Source organism: Bos indicus x Bos taurus, chromosome 18 (assembly GCF_003369695.1).
Source record: "Bos indicus x Bos taurus breed Angus x Brahman F1 hybrid chromosome 18, Bos_hybrid_MaternalHap_v2.0, whole genome shotgun sequence".
NCBI classification, from domain to species: domain Eukaryota; kingdom Metazoa; phylum Chordata; class Mammalia; order Artiodactyla; family Bovidae; genus Bos; species Bos indicus x Bos taurus.
This window is the reverse complement of record NC_040093.1, coordinates 30566918-30583584: the sequence shown is the minus strand read 5'-3', so window position 1 is coordinate 30583584 and position 16667 is coordinate 30566918. Positions and strand designations below refer to the sequence as shown.

The 16667-nt window shown below is 49.0% G+C and overlaps 1 protein-coding gene across 1 annotated transcript in view; it reads right to left on the bottom strand.

Moving 5' to 3' along the window:
• The window catches only part of RANBP10 (RAN binding protein 10), a 60908-nt gene that overhangs the window by 9586 nt on the left and 34655 nt on the right, over positions 1-16667 (bottom strand). The window contains exons 4-6 of the mRNA XM_027516219.1: positions 8239-8406; positions 3080-3102; positions 1131-1315 (exon numbers count right to left, since the gene is read on the bottom strand). Of these exons, the coding sequence (XP_027372020.1) occupies positions 1131-1315; positions 3080-3102; positions 8239-8406 (376 nt within the window). The remainder of the gene's footprint in view (positions 1-1130; positions 1316-3079; positions 3103-8238; positions 8407-16667) is intronic.

The window sequence follows — 16667 nt, the reverse complement described above, 5'->3', positions numbered from 1 at the left end:
TGAGATAATGTAGCCATTAACAATGCCCCTAAAGTGAAATTATATGAAGTCATAGGATATGGGTTATATGAAATACTTAGCAAATACTACCTATGAACACACACAGGCACACAGATACATACACATCAACAAACACACCCATGTGCTGAGGCCAGGCCCTGTCAGCTGAGAGCATCAGCCCCTCCCCCACACAGCTGGGGCAGCTCACCCTTCCCCTTGCCTGTCCCAGCAAGCCTACTGTGGGGACTGGCACCATCTGGCCCTCCAAGGAGGGGCTGCTTCTAAGTTCTGGGGCTGGGGACAAGATGGAGTCGTGCTGCTATTCCTGAGAAGGCTCTGGCCACCTACCACCTGCCTCAGTCCTCGCACAATATCCATCCCTCAAGAAAGGCTGCATGAAGAACCGAGTGTATACCCCACCCCCACCCCCTGGACTCTAGGACCCTGGCATCTACAGGCCAATGACCCGGGCTAGGAGGGGACCAGCCTTCCTCTGTTCATCCTTGAAAGCCAAAACAAACTAACCCACGTCCTGGCAGAGTGGGTACAGCTCATTGCCCCACTCAGGCCTGCAGCTGGCAAGTGGAAGAGAGATCTGTATCTGACCTCCCTTGGGCGTCTCAGTAAGACTGGCCCCCAAGAGAGTCTGGGAATTAATCAGCCAAGAGTCAGCTAGGTGGGCCCTAGGGAGGTCTCTCTTCCCACCACCACTGCTGCAGATCCAAGGGGTTTAGGTGGATCCGACCCTGAGCAGTGACCTGAGGCCAGAGTCATGGCATGACAGGTACTCCCTATGACGGAAAAAAAGTCCACAAAGGAAGAGGCCACAGGGCATCCTAGTACATCCTCTGCAAGATGAGCTGGGGAAGAGAAACAGCCCTGCCAGTGATATTATATCCAGGGCCTTCTGACCCAGTGGAGGGGCACAGGCTCAACCAGGAGCAGCTCTGGAGAAGTGAACTAAGAGAGGGGCAGGAAAGCAGCAGGCAGAGTCATCCTGGGAGTGCTTTCCAGAAGGAGCACTACTCACTAGAGTTCACAAGAGCAGCTTGCAGCAGTTCAGGGGTCTACAGGAGAGTGAGGCCCTTGGGAGGGGGCAGGGAGGGAAAGGGCAGGGGCGGGGGACTCACTTCTGCAGCACCGCCTGCCACTCGCCAAGCCGGGCACTGATGGGGAAGCAGTGGACAGTGCCCTGGACCTTGGCACGCCACTCCCGCATGTAGTCCTCAATGTCAAACAGGAAGGGCTGCTGCCCAAAGTTGGCGTCCACAATCTCCCCGGGTGTCTGCAGGCCTACGGTGGGGTAGAGGTTGGCCTGAGGAGGAGAATGAAATGTCAGTTGGGCCCTGAGGGCAAGCGGGGGCAGCAGGGCCTCGCCTCATCTCACCCCTGCACAGAGCAGGGAGGCGTTGGCTCCTGCAGGCCGCTGCTTCGGCTCTGAGAGAACTGCAACGTGACCGGGGGGAGGCAGGGCTAAGCCAAGTGCTGCCCACCTCCCGAGCAGAGAAACTGCTCCCCAGAGTTAGAGGGGAAAAAGCAAAAGAAAAGCCAGGCTCGATGCAGAGTCTCCTTCCCTGCATTAGAGGCTGTAGTATCCCCAAAACCCAAGGCCCCCATTTGGGACTTGGCCAGGGCACACAGAGGCAGGCCAGACCCCACCACCCTGCAGGCATGCCTGTGAAAATCTGTTGCAGGGGTGGGTGATGGCTCCTCTCAGAGCGATCAGGACCAAGTATCCCTTTACCACACACAAAAAAGGGGTTATGAGGGGGCAGGAAAGGATGCGGGGAGACAGGAAAGGAAGGGAAGAAGGGGAGAGTAGGGCCAAGGGCATTAAGTGGTTTGGACCCCCTGACAATGGAAAAGGGTAAAGAAAGGCCCTTCCTGTCTGAGGCTCACTTAGAGGAGGATCTTCTGGCCAGAGGACGTCTGGGCATGTCCTCTGGGTGTCGGGCTCCCTGCTTCCCTGGACCAGGTTCTACCAGGTCATTCCCTCACACCTCCTGTGGCTCCCATGCTACAGCCCACCGTCTCGCCAACATCCTCCCCATCGTCCCCGGGCTCCCAGTTTTCTCTTCCACCTTCCATCATCAGGCCCCATATCATTCCTATCACGTGCTGTTACCGCACTCTGGGCTCAGCCTTTCCAGTACTTGGCAAAGAGTGCTGTCACACACATGTCTGAGCGTTTCGTGTCACATCTCCAACACTAGACCCTTCCCCACTCAGGGTCAGAATTCTCCTCCTGTGTCTGTGCGCTTCACCTAGGACCACAGCCCACCCTTTGGGGACTCCAGACAGGAGGGAAGGATTTTGATACACAGACAGAAGTGCTGTAAACTGAGCTTGAGGAGGGCCCTCAGATCATGAGGGCATTTCCTATTCCTAGAGCATCACAGGGGTGCCCAGGATCCCTAAGTAGCCCCCAGGGCCAGCAAACCCTTCCTCCTTCCAGAACCAGCCAGGGCACACGGCCAAGCCAGACTCCCACCATTCTGGGTGGAGGCCCTGCATGTGACAAAGCCGGGGATGACTCACAAGCAAGAAGGACTGGGGTGCAGGAGGTGGGATGAGCCCTGAACTAAGTCAGCAGGAAAACCTGACCTTTTCCCCATAAAGCTCATTTCTCTGGCTCAGGGGTACCCTGCATGGTAGCAGGCTCACTCCCCAAGGGTGCTGGCTTTCCTCAGGGATCTCAGATGGGGATGTACACGGATCCAGCTCCCTAACACTTAAGGAACAATTTTCTATACTCTGCCCGCAAGTCCACTGGGTGTAAGCCACACAGAACTGGTTCAGACCAGCCAAGCCATGGAGCTACCTCATCTCTGCCTACACCGTCCCCAACCTGCCGGCTGCCTCTGGAAATGCCACAAATCATGGTCACCTGCTAAGAGTCACGGAGGAAGACCAGGCCTTGCTGCTGGAGAGAGAAGGCTGGCAGGGCCCCTTACTGATACTTTCAAGCTGATGGCACAGCACATACCGCTGGCTGGGGAGAGGGCAGGACCCCACTGTGCCTACACTATGCCTGTCAGCCCCCAGCGGCCAGAGCGGAAGATCCCACAGCAGTACTTACCGGGAGGTCTGTGAAGGCTATACCTGCGGAGGGAAAGAACAGTCATCAGACCATGTGGTGGATTCCCACACCTCTGTGGGCCCCCAGAGCGCCTGTCACAATGGCTGGGAGAGGGGCTGGTCACCACATCTCCCCTATGGTGGATCCAGGGCCAGCATGAGCCAGGGCCTGGTAGGTTTACACCCTGGCCAGAAGTGAAGTCTGATATTTGGGTATTTATCCACAGCATTTCTATCCTCTCGGGGAAAATCTGCTAGGAATAACCAACACCCAAATGATAGATCCTGAGGACTCTCCAGGCCTGATCACACTCTCTTGATTCAACACATATTTCTGGACATGTACTCTGCATGCCAGGCTCTTTTCCACCCATTACCTCATCTGATTCTGAGACCAACTCTGGTGCTAACTAAAGGAGTGCTTAGTTAGGTGTTAACATCTGGGGCTTAGACCAACTAAGGCAGCAGGCTTTCTTATCCCCATTTTACAGATGTAGAAAGTAAGCCTCAGCAGTTAAATGATTTGCCAGCAGTCATAAAATCAGCAGAAACTAGTCTTTCGTGCCAACACTGACAGAGAAGTGGCGACAGAGGGTGGCAGCTGCCCATCTTCAGCCCCTACAGCTCAGAGATTCTGAGCTGACAAGCCCAAGTTAACACTGGCCTGTGCACCCTCTGAGCCTTGCTGCCGAGAAAAGAGGCTGTGTTTCTAGGGACCCCAGTCCTGAACAGGAAGTGAGGGTAGAGGGGAGCAAGACCTAAAATGTATCAGCAGGCCCGAGCAGGAGAGGGGCCTCGGTATATAAACCAGAGCATTCATGTTTTGCAGGTTGAGAAATGACTCAAAGCCAAAGGAGACTCTCCCAAGGACTCATAGTCTTCCCATTTTTTAAGATAAATTCTTATTACATCCTCTAAGTTCCTAAGCTTCTGGCCTGAGAGATTTTCAAACCACTGACTACTTAGAGGTCCCTGTCTTCTTGCTCAGCTCCACCCAGAAAAGAAATGGAAACCCAGCAGGACAAAAGAATAGGTAAGGGTCTGACAAAAGGTCTCCCAGGAAACCTCGGGCCAGAATCCTGACAGCTAGCCAGCGCATCCCATGTGCTTCCTCTGTGCTGGGCACTTAGTTCACCTCTTCCAAGGAAGCATTTAATTATCAGAACAGGCCTGGAAGGTTGTATACTGTCTCTGACACCGGTTTACGTATGAAAAAACCAAGGCGCAGAGAAATGTTTACATTCTTTACTGGGCTATTTTGCTCCTCAGTGAAGGAAGTTCATAAACCCATGATCTGCCTGCCTGTGGCCACTTCCGGCCCCATGTGCATAGTCAGTGGTCACAGAACCAGCAGGATGGACTCTGGAAGCCCCTCAATGTCCACCCACCAGGTCTACATGGGAGCTGCCCCCACGGACCTCAGTGTGGCCGGGCTACTGCTGCTATGCTCCCAGGCTCGTGGAGAGGCCCACAGAACTCTGGAAGAAGGGGGAGTCCAGGCTCTATCAATTACCTGCTGTGTGATCTCTGATAAGCTACCCCACCTTTCTGAGCCTATCTGACAAAAGAGGGTAATGATACACCCAACACCCCAAGAAAGGAGAAACGGATTCTCTGTGAAAGCTGCCTTGTAAACTGTGAGGTCCAGGTATAAGCTGACTGGACTTGCACCACAGGGCAAGGCACCTGCCAAGCTCCTGCCCAGGGGATGACCTACCCAGGTCGCCTAGCTCTATCTTACACTGGCACTTGGGAAGGCATCCATGAGGATGAGGAGAAAGGATACTCCACCCCCTACTGCACTGGACAAGGGCAACACTGCTTCCCACAGCCCTGCAGGTCTCCAGGAGTCTCCACAAAGCCACTGTGATAGCAAGATATGAGATGGCCCATGGGAAGATCTGAGAAGTCCAGGCAAAGATCCAGGATGCAAACAGGACATACAAACCCACTGATGAGAAGTACCCTGAGCCAAAGACACAAAGCTCAGGGATCACTGATGCTGAGGATATAAAGAAGCTGTATAAAAATTACTCTGGGGACTTTCCTGGTGATCCGGTGGTTAAGAATCCATACTTCTACTGCAGGGGGGTTGATTCTGATCCCTAACCAGGGAACTAAAATCCCAAGGTTTGCAGGAAAAAAAAAAAATTATTCTGGAAGCACAGGGACCACTTGTGAGTGAGACATCAGTCTCCATTCACTCAGAACATTCATTTGTCCTCCCGTCAAGTATTTGCTGAGACCTCGCAGAAGCCAGGCCCTGCGTGAGGCACTAGGAAACCAGCTGTAAGCCTGGCCCTAAGAGTGCTGCCAACTCCAGCCACAGAGATGGTGTCCAACTAGTAATGACACAGACAGCTCACCAGTGACACACAGGGCGAGTGCTGTGACAGAGGACGAGGGAGCAAATAAAAGGAGCAGGGCAGCTGGGGGCAAGAATTGTCACTCTGCCTCTCTAAAGGGAAAAAGGTTCTGAGGTGAGAGAGCAGTCACTGGCTCACTGATTCTGCGTGAGGTTCTGAAGCACATTATACTGACATGCAGGCTTGTGAGAAGGAAACAAGGTCATTAGAAGAGTCACCAAGTGGTCTATCACTCAGAGTTCACTGACCTTTCTTTAAATTTTGTGATCTAGAAGATGTAGAGGATAGGTCAGATTCATTTTTTAGTAAGGTCTCAGCAGTATCCTTGTGGACAAGACAGAAACACGTGAGCTTCAGAATAACACAGTGAAGTGCTTCTTAAATGGCAGGTGTCTACCTGGACAAGCTGTAGGCTGAAGGGCTCAAATCTAGCCTTGTCCTCTTCCAATATTTTTATCAGTATCTTGATGAAAACACATAGAAACATGCTCACCCAAATTTAGGTTAACACACAGCTAAAGATTGTTAACATGTAGCTGTTAACATACAGCTGTGGTGTTGGAGAAGACTCTTGAGAGTCCCTTGGACTCCAAGGAGATTCAGGAGTCTGAAATTAGTCCTGAATTTTCATTGGAAGGACTGATGCTGAAGCTGAAACACCAATACTTGGGCCACCTGATGCAAAGAGCTGACTCATTGCAAAAGACCCTGATGCTGGGAAAGATTGAAGGTGGGAGAAGAAGGGGATGACAGAGGATGAGACGGTTGGATGGCATCACTGACTCTATGGACATGAGTTGGAGTAAGCTCTGGGAGTTGGGGATGGACAGGGAAGCCTGACGTGCTGCAGTTCATGGGGTCGCAAAGAGTAGGACACAACTGAGCAACAGAACTGAACTGAACAGCTGAAGAGGATACCAAACATTGGAGACAGGATAAGCAAGACCAAAGCAGATCCTGACAGACTAAGAAAATTGACAATATAGACCTAAAGGAAGTTTAATTATGAGAAGTGTAAGGTCTAGCATGGGGCGCACATAAACATGTACTAGGGAGATAAGTTTTTAAAAACAGTGAGAGGGTCTGGCTGACACCGAGGTGGCCATGAGCTCTTTAGGGATCTAGACCAACAAAGGGTTGAGGGCCCAGAGGAGGGAGGTGCAGGTGCAGAGAGAACAATAAGTATATCCCAAATCTCGTGTCCCACGGCAGGTGCCATGCTCTGAGTAAAGTAAGGACAAGCTGAAGAGAGGTAAGGAGGGCAGGTGTTCAGAGCAGAGAGGCAGGACTGGGCCTGGCTCGGAGGGGCAAGCGAAGCAGGACTTGGGCAAGGACTGAGAGCCCATAACAGCAGGCCCTGGATTTTGACAGCAGAAGAGTGAAGAGGCAGAAAATGGTTGGAGTCCAAGAACACAGGGGGAATGAGGCTGGAGCAGCTAGCTCCTTGCAGCTGGATACCAGCACTTGCAGCTAGGTGGCCACGGGTCAGGGGAGGGTTTCCCGGACATGCGGCTGGGTCAGCTCTGCGGCATCTGTGCTATGCTCCTGGCCGCCCACACTGGGCTGTGGCATCTGAGTGCCCTGCTGAGGAATACTGGCTCCTGATCACCTGCCACAAGTAGACCTGATTTCCACATAGGTCTCCTGATTTTTCCCGGGCTTGGAGAAGCCACAGAGGGGATGTGGGGAGTGGCAGCCACCTTCTGACTGCCCCTGAAACTAGGGGAAGTGAGCCTCTGATGAGTTGGGTTCAAAGTCAAATGCCCAACTCCCTTTCGTGGCAAAGCCTCTGGTCAACCTGGCTGGTAGGGTTCTGCCAGATTAGAGACCTCTGCAAACTCAGGCAGGCCTGCCTAGCAGTTAGGTACCACCTCATAGCCACTCTGGCTGTGGGTTCCGCTCCCTCAATGGCCAAACAGTACCCACCCCTACCAGGGCAAGGTGTCAGAACAGCCAGAGTTCCTCTCTCTCTTAAGTTCTATCCTAAGTCTCTCTGTGTGTACAGGACTGCTCTGCAAGGGAACCTCCACCTGCCTGCTGCTGCTCCTGGATTTCTGACTGGCTGATGGCACCACTAATCCAGGTACTTTCTCATGTTCCCTTCTTGCCAGTGTGCCCCACCTGTCACTAACCCATGCTGCACCACCCCAAGGCCTCTGCAGGCCTGTTCTCCACTGTCTGCACCCATCACCACAGCTGTATCTCAGGTCATCTGCCTCCTCCTCAGCCCTTACTCCAGTCAGTTCGTCCTTCTCAGTTTAACCAAAGGGATCTTTCCAACTTAATTCTGTCGAAGCTGCTGTCTGTTAACCACAAAAAGGCCAGAAGAGATCTGGCCCCATCTGACTCCAGCTTGTCTGTTTACCTCGTGTACTAGAGCAGCCCTCACTGTTGCTCCATAGCAACCAGCGCCCTACAGAAGGGCCAGCCAAAGTCTGGGCCCAGGCGACTGGCATACAAATCACTTCCACTGTCCAGTATGTTCTAGAGCCCCTCAAACTTCTTATCAACCCTAAACCTTGCTCCAATGAGTGTCACACAGGCCAGGAGCATGACCATGACATTACTCTCCCTGAGCACTGACCCAGGCTCAATAAATGCTGTTGAATGGATAGATTAGCAAAGGGAGAACCCCTACACACTCTCTTCCCCTTTCAAGGCTCCAATGCTTAGAAAGGGCTGCAGTTTCCCCAGAGCTCAGCAGAGGATATACAGCACGGCTCTGGCTTCAAAACCTCTCATCAACCAAAGTGGCTCCACAGGGCAGACCCTCCCAGGTCCCCTATGTACCCACCAAGGCTATGGCCATTCTTGGTGTAGAAGCAAGTGCCGTTGATGAGGTTGACACAGCAGCCAATCACGTCTCCTGTAGTGAATGTGGGACCATAGGGCTGGCCAGTCCCAGAGGAGCAGAAGGAATGCCCATCATCACCATGGTAACCATAGGAATGTTTATCCCAACCTGTGGAGAAAAAGAGAGCAAGAGCTGAGGTGAGGTACTTGAGAGAACAAGACAGTCAAAGAAGCCCACTCAGGCTGAGCTCTAGCCTCCACCACCTCACTAGCACACCTGGCCTCCCAGAGCTGGCTGTGGGCAGGGTCTGGCTGTGTTAAATGAGCAGTGAGTTCAGCAAGTCACTGCCCTGAGGAGCTGAGGCAGCCCTCCCAAAGAAAGAGCCCAAGCTGGGGTTAACAGGAACCAAAAACATGCGAGCCCTGGAAGGGACTTACCAGAGGGCCATGAAACAAGATGACTGGGGGAAACCTCATGAAGGAGAAGGGGCTTGAACTGAACTCTGAGGTATATCATGGGTTTTTTTAAATGCTTTTTTAAACTGAAGTATTATTTATATGTAATAAGATTCTTCCTTTTTAACTCACAGTTCAACAAGTTTTAACAAATATTACCCCCACCACTATCAAGATATAGAACATTTCCATCAATCCAAAAAGTTTTCCCTCATGCCTCTTTGCAGCCGATTCCATTCCACTCACCCCTAAGCCTTTGGCAACACTGATCTGATTTGTTCCTATGGTTTTGACTTTACCAGAACGTCATATAAATGGAATCACAGGGCTTCCCTGGTGGCTCAATGGTCAAGGATCTGCCTGCCAAAGCAGGAGATATGGATTCAAACCCTGGTCCAGGAAGATCCTACATGCCACGGAGCAACTTAGCCCAACATGCAAGACAACCATTGAGCCAGCACTCCACAGCCCAAGCGCTGCAACTACTGAAGCAGTGAGCCCTAGAACCCATGCTCCGCAACGAGAAGCCACTGAAATGAGAAGCCCGCCTGCCACAACTAGAGAAAAGCCTGTACAGCAATGAAGACCCAGCACAGTCAAAAATTAAAAAAATAATTTAAAAAAAAATGGAATCACAGAATATGGAGTTTCTCGTGTCTAGTTTCTTTCACTCAGCATAATGCCTTTGAAATTTATCTACATTGTTAGGTGTACCTGTATTTTGTTTCTTTTGATTGCTGAGTAGAACTCCATTGTATGGACATACCACCGTTTGTCCATTTACTAGTTGATGGCATACGGTTGTTTCTAATTTTTGGCTAATATGAATAAAGCCACTAGACATTTGTATACAGGTCTTTGTACAGACATATGCTTTCATTTCTCTTTATACTTAGATGGGGGACTGCTGGGTCACAAGATAAGTATATGTTTTACTTGACAACAAACTGTCAAACTGTTTTCCAAAGTGGCTATACTGTTTTGCATCCCTACCAGCAATGTATGAGTTTCACAATCTCACCAGCACTTGGTACTGTCAACTGTTTTTCATTTCTTCTTTTTCTCTTAAGATGTTTTAATATGTACGCAGTGGCTGTAATTTGTATTTCCCCAATGTCCAAGGACCTTAAGCATCTTTTCAATTACTTCTTTACATTGATAATTTTATTAGAAAATTACATTATTGAATTATTATTTAATAATTTTATTAGAAAATTCAATAATTCAAAATTCTAATAATTTTATTAGAAAATTATTGAACTATCTATTCAAATCTTTTTTTTTTTTTAATTTATATGGAACCATGTGAAGTCACTCAGTCACGTGTGACTCTTTGCAACCCCATGGACCGTAACCTACCAGGCTCCTCTGTCCATGGGATTTCACAGGCAAAAGTCATGGAGTGGTTTGCCATTTCCTTCTCCAGCAAATCTTTAAAAAAAAAAACTGGTTTGTAAATCTTATTGAGTTGTAAGAGTTCTAGATCTATTTTGGATACAAAATGTGTTTTGCAAATATTTTCTTCCAGTCTGTGATTTGTCTTTTTTCATTTTCTTAACAGTATCTTTCAAAGGCCTGTTGGGATTTTTAAAATCATTTTTTAAAATTTGAATATAGTTGATTTCCTGCTGGGATTTTGACTGGGATTGTACTGAATCTACAGATCAACTTGGAAAGAATGGGCAGTATAATAATATTGATTATTCAAATCCATGAACATGGTATACTTCTCCATTTATTCAGGTCTTCTTTAGTTTCTCTCAGCAGTGTTTTGTCAAATTTATCACTAAATACTTCACTTTTGATGTTATTATGTTATTTAAAAATTTTAATTTCTAATTGTTTCTTGGTATTATATCAAAATATAATTGATTTTGGGGGTGGGAGAATGGGGTCAAGGTTTCTTTCTGGAGTGATAAAATTGTCCTAAAATTAGAGTATGATACTGGTTGCACAACAGTGCAAACATGCTAAAAACCCACTGAACTGTACATTTTATTTCTTTTTTGGCTGCACTATGCAGCATGCAGGATCTTCAGTGACCAGAGAGCAAATCCATGTCCCCTACACTCCATGTGTGGCGTCTTAACCACTGGACTGCCAGGGAAGTCTTGAACTACCCACTTTAAAAGACTAGACTTTGTGGGACGCAAATTTTAACTCAATAAAGCTATTAAACACACAAATGTATTTGACTTTATTTATTCATCTGGTATCCTGCATCCTTGTCAAACCCACCAATCAGTTCTGGTGGCTTTTGTAAAGACTGCAGTGTCCACTGAAAAAGAGTTCCTAAGCAAGAAGCTGCCGCACTTCCCACATACAAAGAACATATGTATAGTTCAGAGAAAGCATCAGGAGCACCAGATTTGAGGCTACAGGCCGAGTTCTCAGCATGGAGTCTCCCAAGACAGGCTTCAGTGGCTGAAGCTACTAGAAACCCAAACTTCTGCTCCAGGGGCCTGGGATGCCAGGGACAGTGGTGGGCTCGCTTAATGCTGTCTGACCAGCACAGCCTTCCCTAAAGCCGAGCCCTCTGCTTACCACCTCCTGAGGCCATTGGCTGTCGGGGGAAGACTGTCCAGCAAAACCACTGTCCATTCTAGCTCTCCACAAAGAATCCTTGTAGGAGGGCTGGCTTGCTGTTTCTATCGTTCCTCTCAGAACTATGCCCACAGTTGCTGATTGATGCCCACCGAGTTCTCTCTTTTGCCAGTGCATCAAGGTTTGCCAATGCTTGCCCTCTGAAGGTTACTATAACATTCTTTGGTCTACCCCTAGTATATCGCCCACATACTTGATCAGTCCTGGTTCCTGTTGAGCCTCTCTGGTCACCAGTCACTGTTTCTGGAGCTGTCTCTGTCTCACTCACCACTTCCTAAGCCTCCCTCCAACCCTTCCCATCAGGAATCTGAGAGATGAGAGATGACACAGGTGTGTGCACACATATGGTGTGTATTTGTGTGCAGTGACTAGTTCCAGTCCATTCTTTCTCACACAAGGATGATCCTGTTTGACAGATCTTTTGTGCAGATTCTATAGTCTAGAAGATAGAAGACACAGGCTGGAAGGTTTTCTTTTGTTTCTTTTTTTAGCCTTCTCCAGATGAAGCAGCAGGTACTCTTTAAAAATGAATACAAATGTGGCCATTTGATTTACTGAAGCTAGTGAAATCATCACCAGAACTGTTTCCAACTTAGTCAGTGACTCAAGGATATTTGTGAGCTATTTCTGTCTCAGTGTATGGGAGCTCAATAGCCATCGCCAAAACAACAGATGTTTATATTTTCAAAGACCTAAAATAAAAATTTGAGTATTTTGAATACTTTTCTTCAAAGATAAACTATGTAATTATTTTGACAAACCTACCATAGAATTTTTGGATTTTTAACTCAAGCTACTCAAGCTATATATGGGTTTTAAGTTTCTAAAAACTAAAGAACTCAAATAAAAACCCAAAATATCTATTTAGAGTCAGTTCAGGATTCACCATCATCTCAGTTTGACCGAAAAATAGATACGTTTTCCTGTTTTGCTTTTCTTCAATCCCCAAATGAATTTTTATCAGTTATACAGACTTGCCCAGAGGAAGAAAATTCACAATCCCTGTGGCATACTGAATGTGAAGTGAAAGTTGCTCGGTTATGTCCGAATCTTTGAGACCCCATGGACTACACAGTCCAAGGAATTCTCCAGGCCAAAATACTAGAGTGGGTAGCCATTCCCTTCTCCAGAAGCATATTGAATAAGGCCTCCCAAAGATGTCTAGGTCCTAATGTCCAGAACCTGTAAAATACGCTACTTTGCATGGCAATAAAGATTTTGCAGAAGTGATTAAGTCAAGGCTCTTGAAATGGGGAGATGATCCTGGATTATCTGGGATGGGGAAAGTACAGTAATGCAGTTACAAGGATACATGTAAGAGAGAGGCAGGGGCATCAAGTCAGAAAAGGTGATGTGATGGTGGCAGCGGAGAGAGAACAGAAGATGCCATTACACTGCTGGCTTTGAAGATGAAGGTAGGGGGCCATCAGTCAAGGTATGTAAGTGGGCTCCAGAATCTAGAAAAGGCAAGGAAGTAGATCCTCCCCAACAGCCTCCAGAAAGACTACCACCCTGCTGACACCTGGGTTTCAGGACTTTTGTCCTCTAGAACTGTAAAAGGATTATTTTAATCCACTACTATTGTAACAGCAACAACAGGAAACTAATACAGTCCGCTATGGCTTGCCTGGAAAATCCCATGGACAGAGGAGCATGGTAGGCTCCTACAGTCCATGGGGTCGCAAAGAGTCAGACACGACTGAGCGCCTTCACTCACTCACTCACTCACGGATACAGAAGTTTCTGAGCGTTTGGAATTATCAGTGCAGAGAAGCAACACCTCAGCTACTTGTCTCCTGCTCTTCAAAGCGCTATGAAGTTAAAAGCTTTTCAAAGAAGATCACAGGGCTGTAATGTATCTTCAATAGAAGCTATCATTTCATAGCCAATATTTTTTCCAAACACCATTAAGAGCTTGCATGTGTGTGTGTCTGTGTGTGTGTAAGATGTGTATGAATGCATGGGAAAGGGTTTTTAACTTGGGTTAAAAACAGAATATGAGTATATGGCTCATTTAGTAACAGTGGCTGCAGCAGCAGCAGTTTGGTTTAAGACCACTGTGCTACTTTTCCATCTTCTGGAAAGAACAAACATCATCTAACTGTTATCACTTAGTTAAGAGAGGCCTGCTCCATGGAACTGACAAATAAGGGTGGTGGGTGGTGTGAAAGGAGCAGAGAAGATACATCTAAGTAAATCAACGAGCAAACAAGAAAACACCTGGTAGAAAAAAAATGCTCTGAAAAAAACTGAGCCAGACGATAAGCTGGAAGTGGGAGTGGGGATGAGGAGTGACCCCTGAGCAGAGGTCAGCTTGACGAGAGTATCAGAAGGAAGAACTTTCGAGGTAAGAGGAATGAGTTCAGCATGTCTGAGAAACAGAAAGGCAGCCAGGAGGGCTGGAGCTGAGTGAGACTGAGGAAAGACTGGGAGTGGAGTCAACAGGGTTTGCTGAATGTGGGCGCTGACAGCGTGAGGGGAAGTGAAGACGACTCCCAGGTTTCTGTTCTGGGCAAATGGGTGGATGGTGGTACCACTCACTAAAAGATGGAGAAGATGGACAGAAGGAAGAGATCTTCAGGACACGTTAAATTTGACATGTCTTATTAGACATCAAAGCAGCTGGGTGGCAATACAAGGCAGGTGAGATGACTGTCACTCGTCCCAGATGTGGTAAGGTTGCCATGGGGAACACTCACTAAACAAACAGTGGTGTGGACAGAAAACTTAAAGTGAAGTCACTGGAGGATTTTCCTGTGCGCTATCCTCATACAATGGCTTTCTGTTTTCCTTTGAGAGAAAAATTCAGGCTAGTCAAGGACTAGAAAGGGCAGAACAAACACAAGAGAAAAGTACCAGAGGCCCAAATAGATGAGGACATGTTAAAGGGCACAAAGTCACTCGAAATGGACTCAGTCACCCCCACCCTCAATGGACCTTCCCCCTAGGGCTTGAGAAGCTGTGCAGCAGACAGAAGGGCTCCCCAGGAAGTGCTAGTGGTGAAGAACCTGCGTGCCAGTGCAGGAGACGTAAGAGACATGGGTTCAATCCCTGGATCAGGATTGCACGTGCGCACACATACACACACACACACACCAGACAGAAGCTGGACTGCACACACGCAGACACACATACAGACACACACACACACACACACACAACAGAAGCTGGTACTACAAGGCCATTCTTGAGGTATCGGGCAGACAGAAGAAAAACTGTGAGGCCAAGGCCTAAATGCTGTTACACGTTCTGCAGTGACTCTGGTTTTTGCTGTCAGTCTCAGGCTAAGGTACTAAGGAGAAGGGATCTGGCCTCTGTTAGAAAGAGACACTGCTGTCCTGGATGCCAGGGTAGCTCATGTGGCCTGACGGGCCTCTGCGGTCTGCTCTCGCACACAGCACTGTCCCTTCTCAGGTGGCAGACCCCGGGCCATCACTCACCTTCTCAGACCTTGGTTCCCTTCTCTACAAAATCAGGGGGAGCAATTAAACATCATTGTCAAAGGGCCCTAGGTATCTACTTACAAGAACACTCCAAGAGTCCAAACCAATCATAAAGTATGGTAATCCCCATCTGAAGGCTGAGGAAACTGAGGCACTGAGAGGCTCCACAAAGGCCTATGGTCTTATAGATTATACTCTCAGAGGCTTGGATCTCCTATCTTCCTTTTTTTGGCGGGGGGGTGGGGGGGGGCCGCTGTATGATGCAGCATGTGGGACCTTTAGTTCTGCAACTGGGGATGGAACCCACACCCGCCCCCCTCAGTGGAAGCATGGAGTCTTAGCCACCCACTGAACTGCTAGGGAGGGCCTCTGGTCTCTTCTTTTCTGAGAGACTTTCAAGTAGGCTCCAAGCAGGTACCCACGAGAGTGAAGGTGAAGCCTCCTCCTTCCTGGGATGGTCCCCGATCCAATCACAGGGAAGAGGAAGATGCTCTGAAGACCAGACTGGGCTCCATCAGCACAAACTGCAGGGAACCCCAGGTTTCTGGAGCCTAGGCTCAGCCACCTGACCAGCGCTACTCCCTGTAGGTGACTGGCTGGGTTCTGTCAACTTTTACGAAGGGACTGGGCACCAGCAGACTGGGCACCACGCTGCTGGCACCCAGCCCCCAAGGCTGTGGGAACAAACAGCAGGATCGGGGAACAAGGAGTGCCAGGATATGTCTGCCAGCCCCCTTCACTGGGGGATAGCACTCCTTTTCTCAAGAGGTAGCTCCTCCCCTGTGTCAACCCTAGGGCTCCAGTGGGGAATGCTAATCCTAGGGAGCCTCCTCCCTGACCCAAGCTGGACTAGAAGGAGATCTTTCTGGAATTTCTGTACAAGGAAGCTGGGAGGACAGTAGGCCTCAAAGCCCTGTGCTGCCATTGTTCCAACCTCATGTAGAAAGCCAGTTTGACAGACTAAATCTAATAAGCAGAAAGCAGACAAAAGACAGGCAGAGAGCCTGAAAGACTAAATCCCAGATGGCATTTGAGTCCCCAAGACTTTGCATCTCTCCTTGCCCTGCTTGAGGGCTGGCTGACCCAGCTGGTGAGAGATGGGATTCTCATCCTGGAAACAAAGTTCTCTGACTAAAGGGGCCACATCCAAGCATCTTTATGTTGCCTAACACGTGGCCCACAGTAGGTGCTCAAGAAATATCTGTTGAAATGGAAAGGGAAATGGGTTGAGGGCTGGCAGGACTCCTGAAGCACAAGTCCCTGGGGTCAGACCATGCTGACTGACACACCACCCAGGGGCCATGCTGGGCTCTACCAAGAGTTTGGTTATTGCGACTTTTCTTTTTAAGAAAAGCTAAGTAATTAGAGCAATCTGCCTGCATCATGCCCCTATTTGTATACATTAATGGTAAAGCCACTTCTGGACCCCCCAAAGAGGCTGCAGACCTGGCTCATCCCCTGGGAAAGTCCTTTAACTTTTCTGGGTTTCAGCTTCCTCACCTCTGAAGGAGGGCAGCTGATATAAGTGTCCCTGCCAGCTCTGGAAGAATCCATAGTTCTTAGTCCTCCTTCCCATTAGGAGGGTCTAGCAACCATGGTCTTTCCCTGACCTCTGCCTAGGTGAGTCTCCCCTGCAGCCCTATCAACCTCAGCTCCGGGACAGACCTCCCCCCACCCCCCATTCCTGCCCCGGAGCCAAAGTCAGCCACTTTCTAAGTGTGGACCCTGGCAGTCACCCCTCCCTGGGTGGGCCTGGTGTGAGGCTGGGGTGATGAGACCAGGAATGAGGGTTATCACCCTCACCACAGGGCTAGAGCCAGCTGTCTCAGAGGATAGCAGGCTGTGAGGGCCAGAAGAGAATGAGGGAGCTCAACTGCCCTTCAGGGAAACAGCTCCAGGGGCTTGGGGACGACGAATGCTGGTGCTG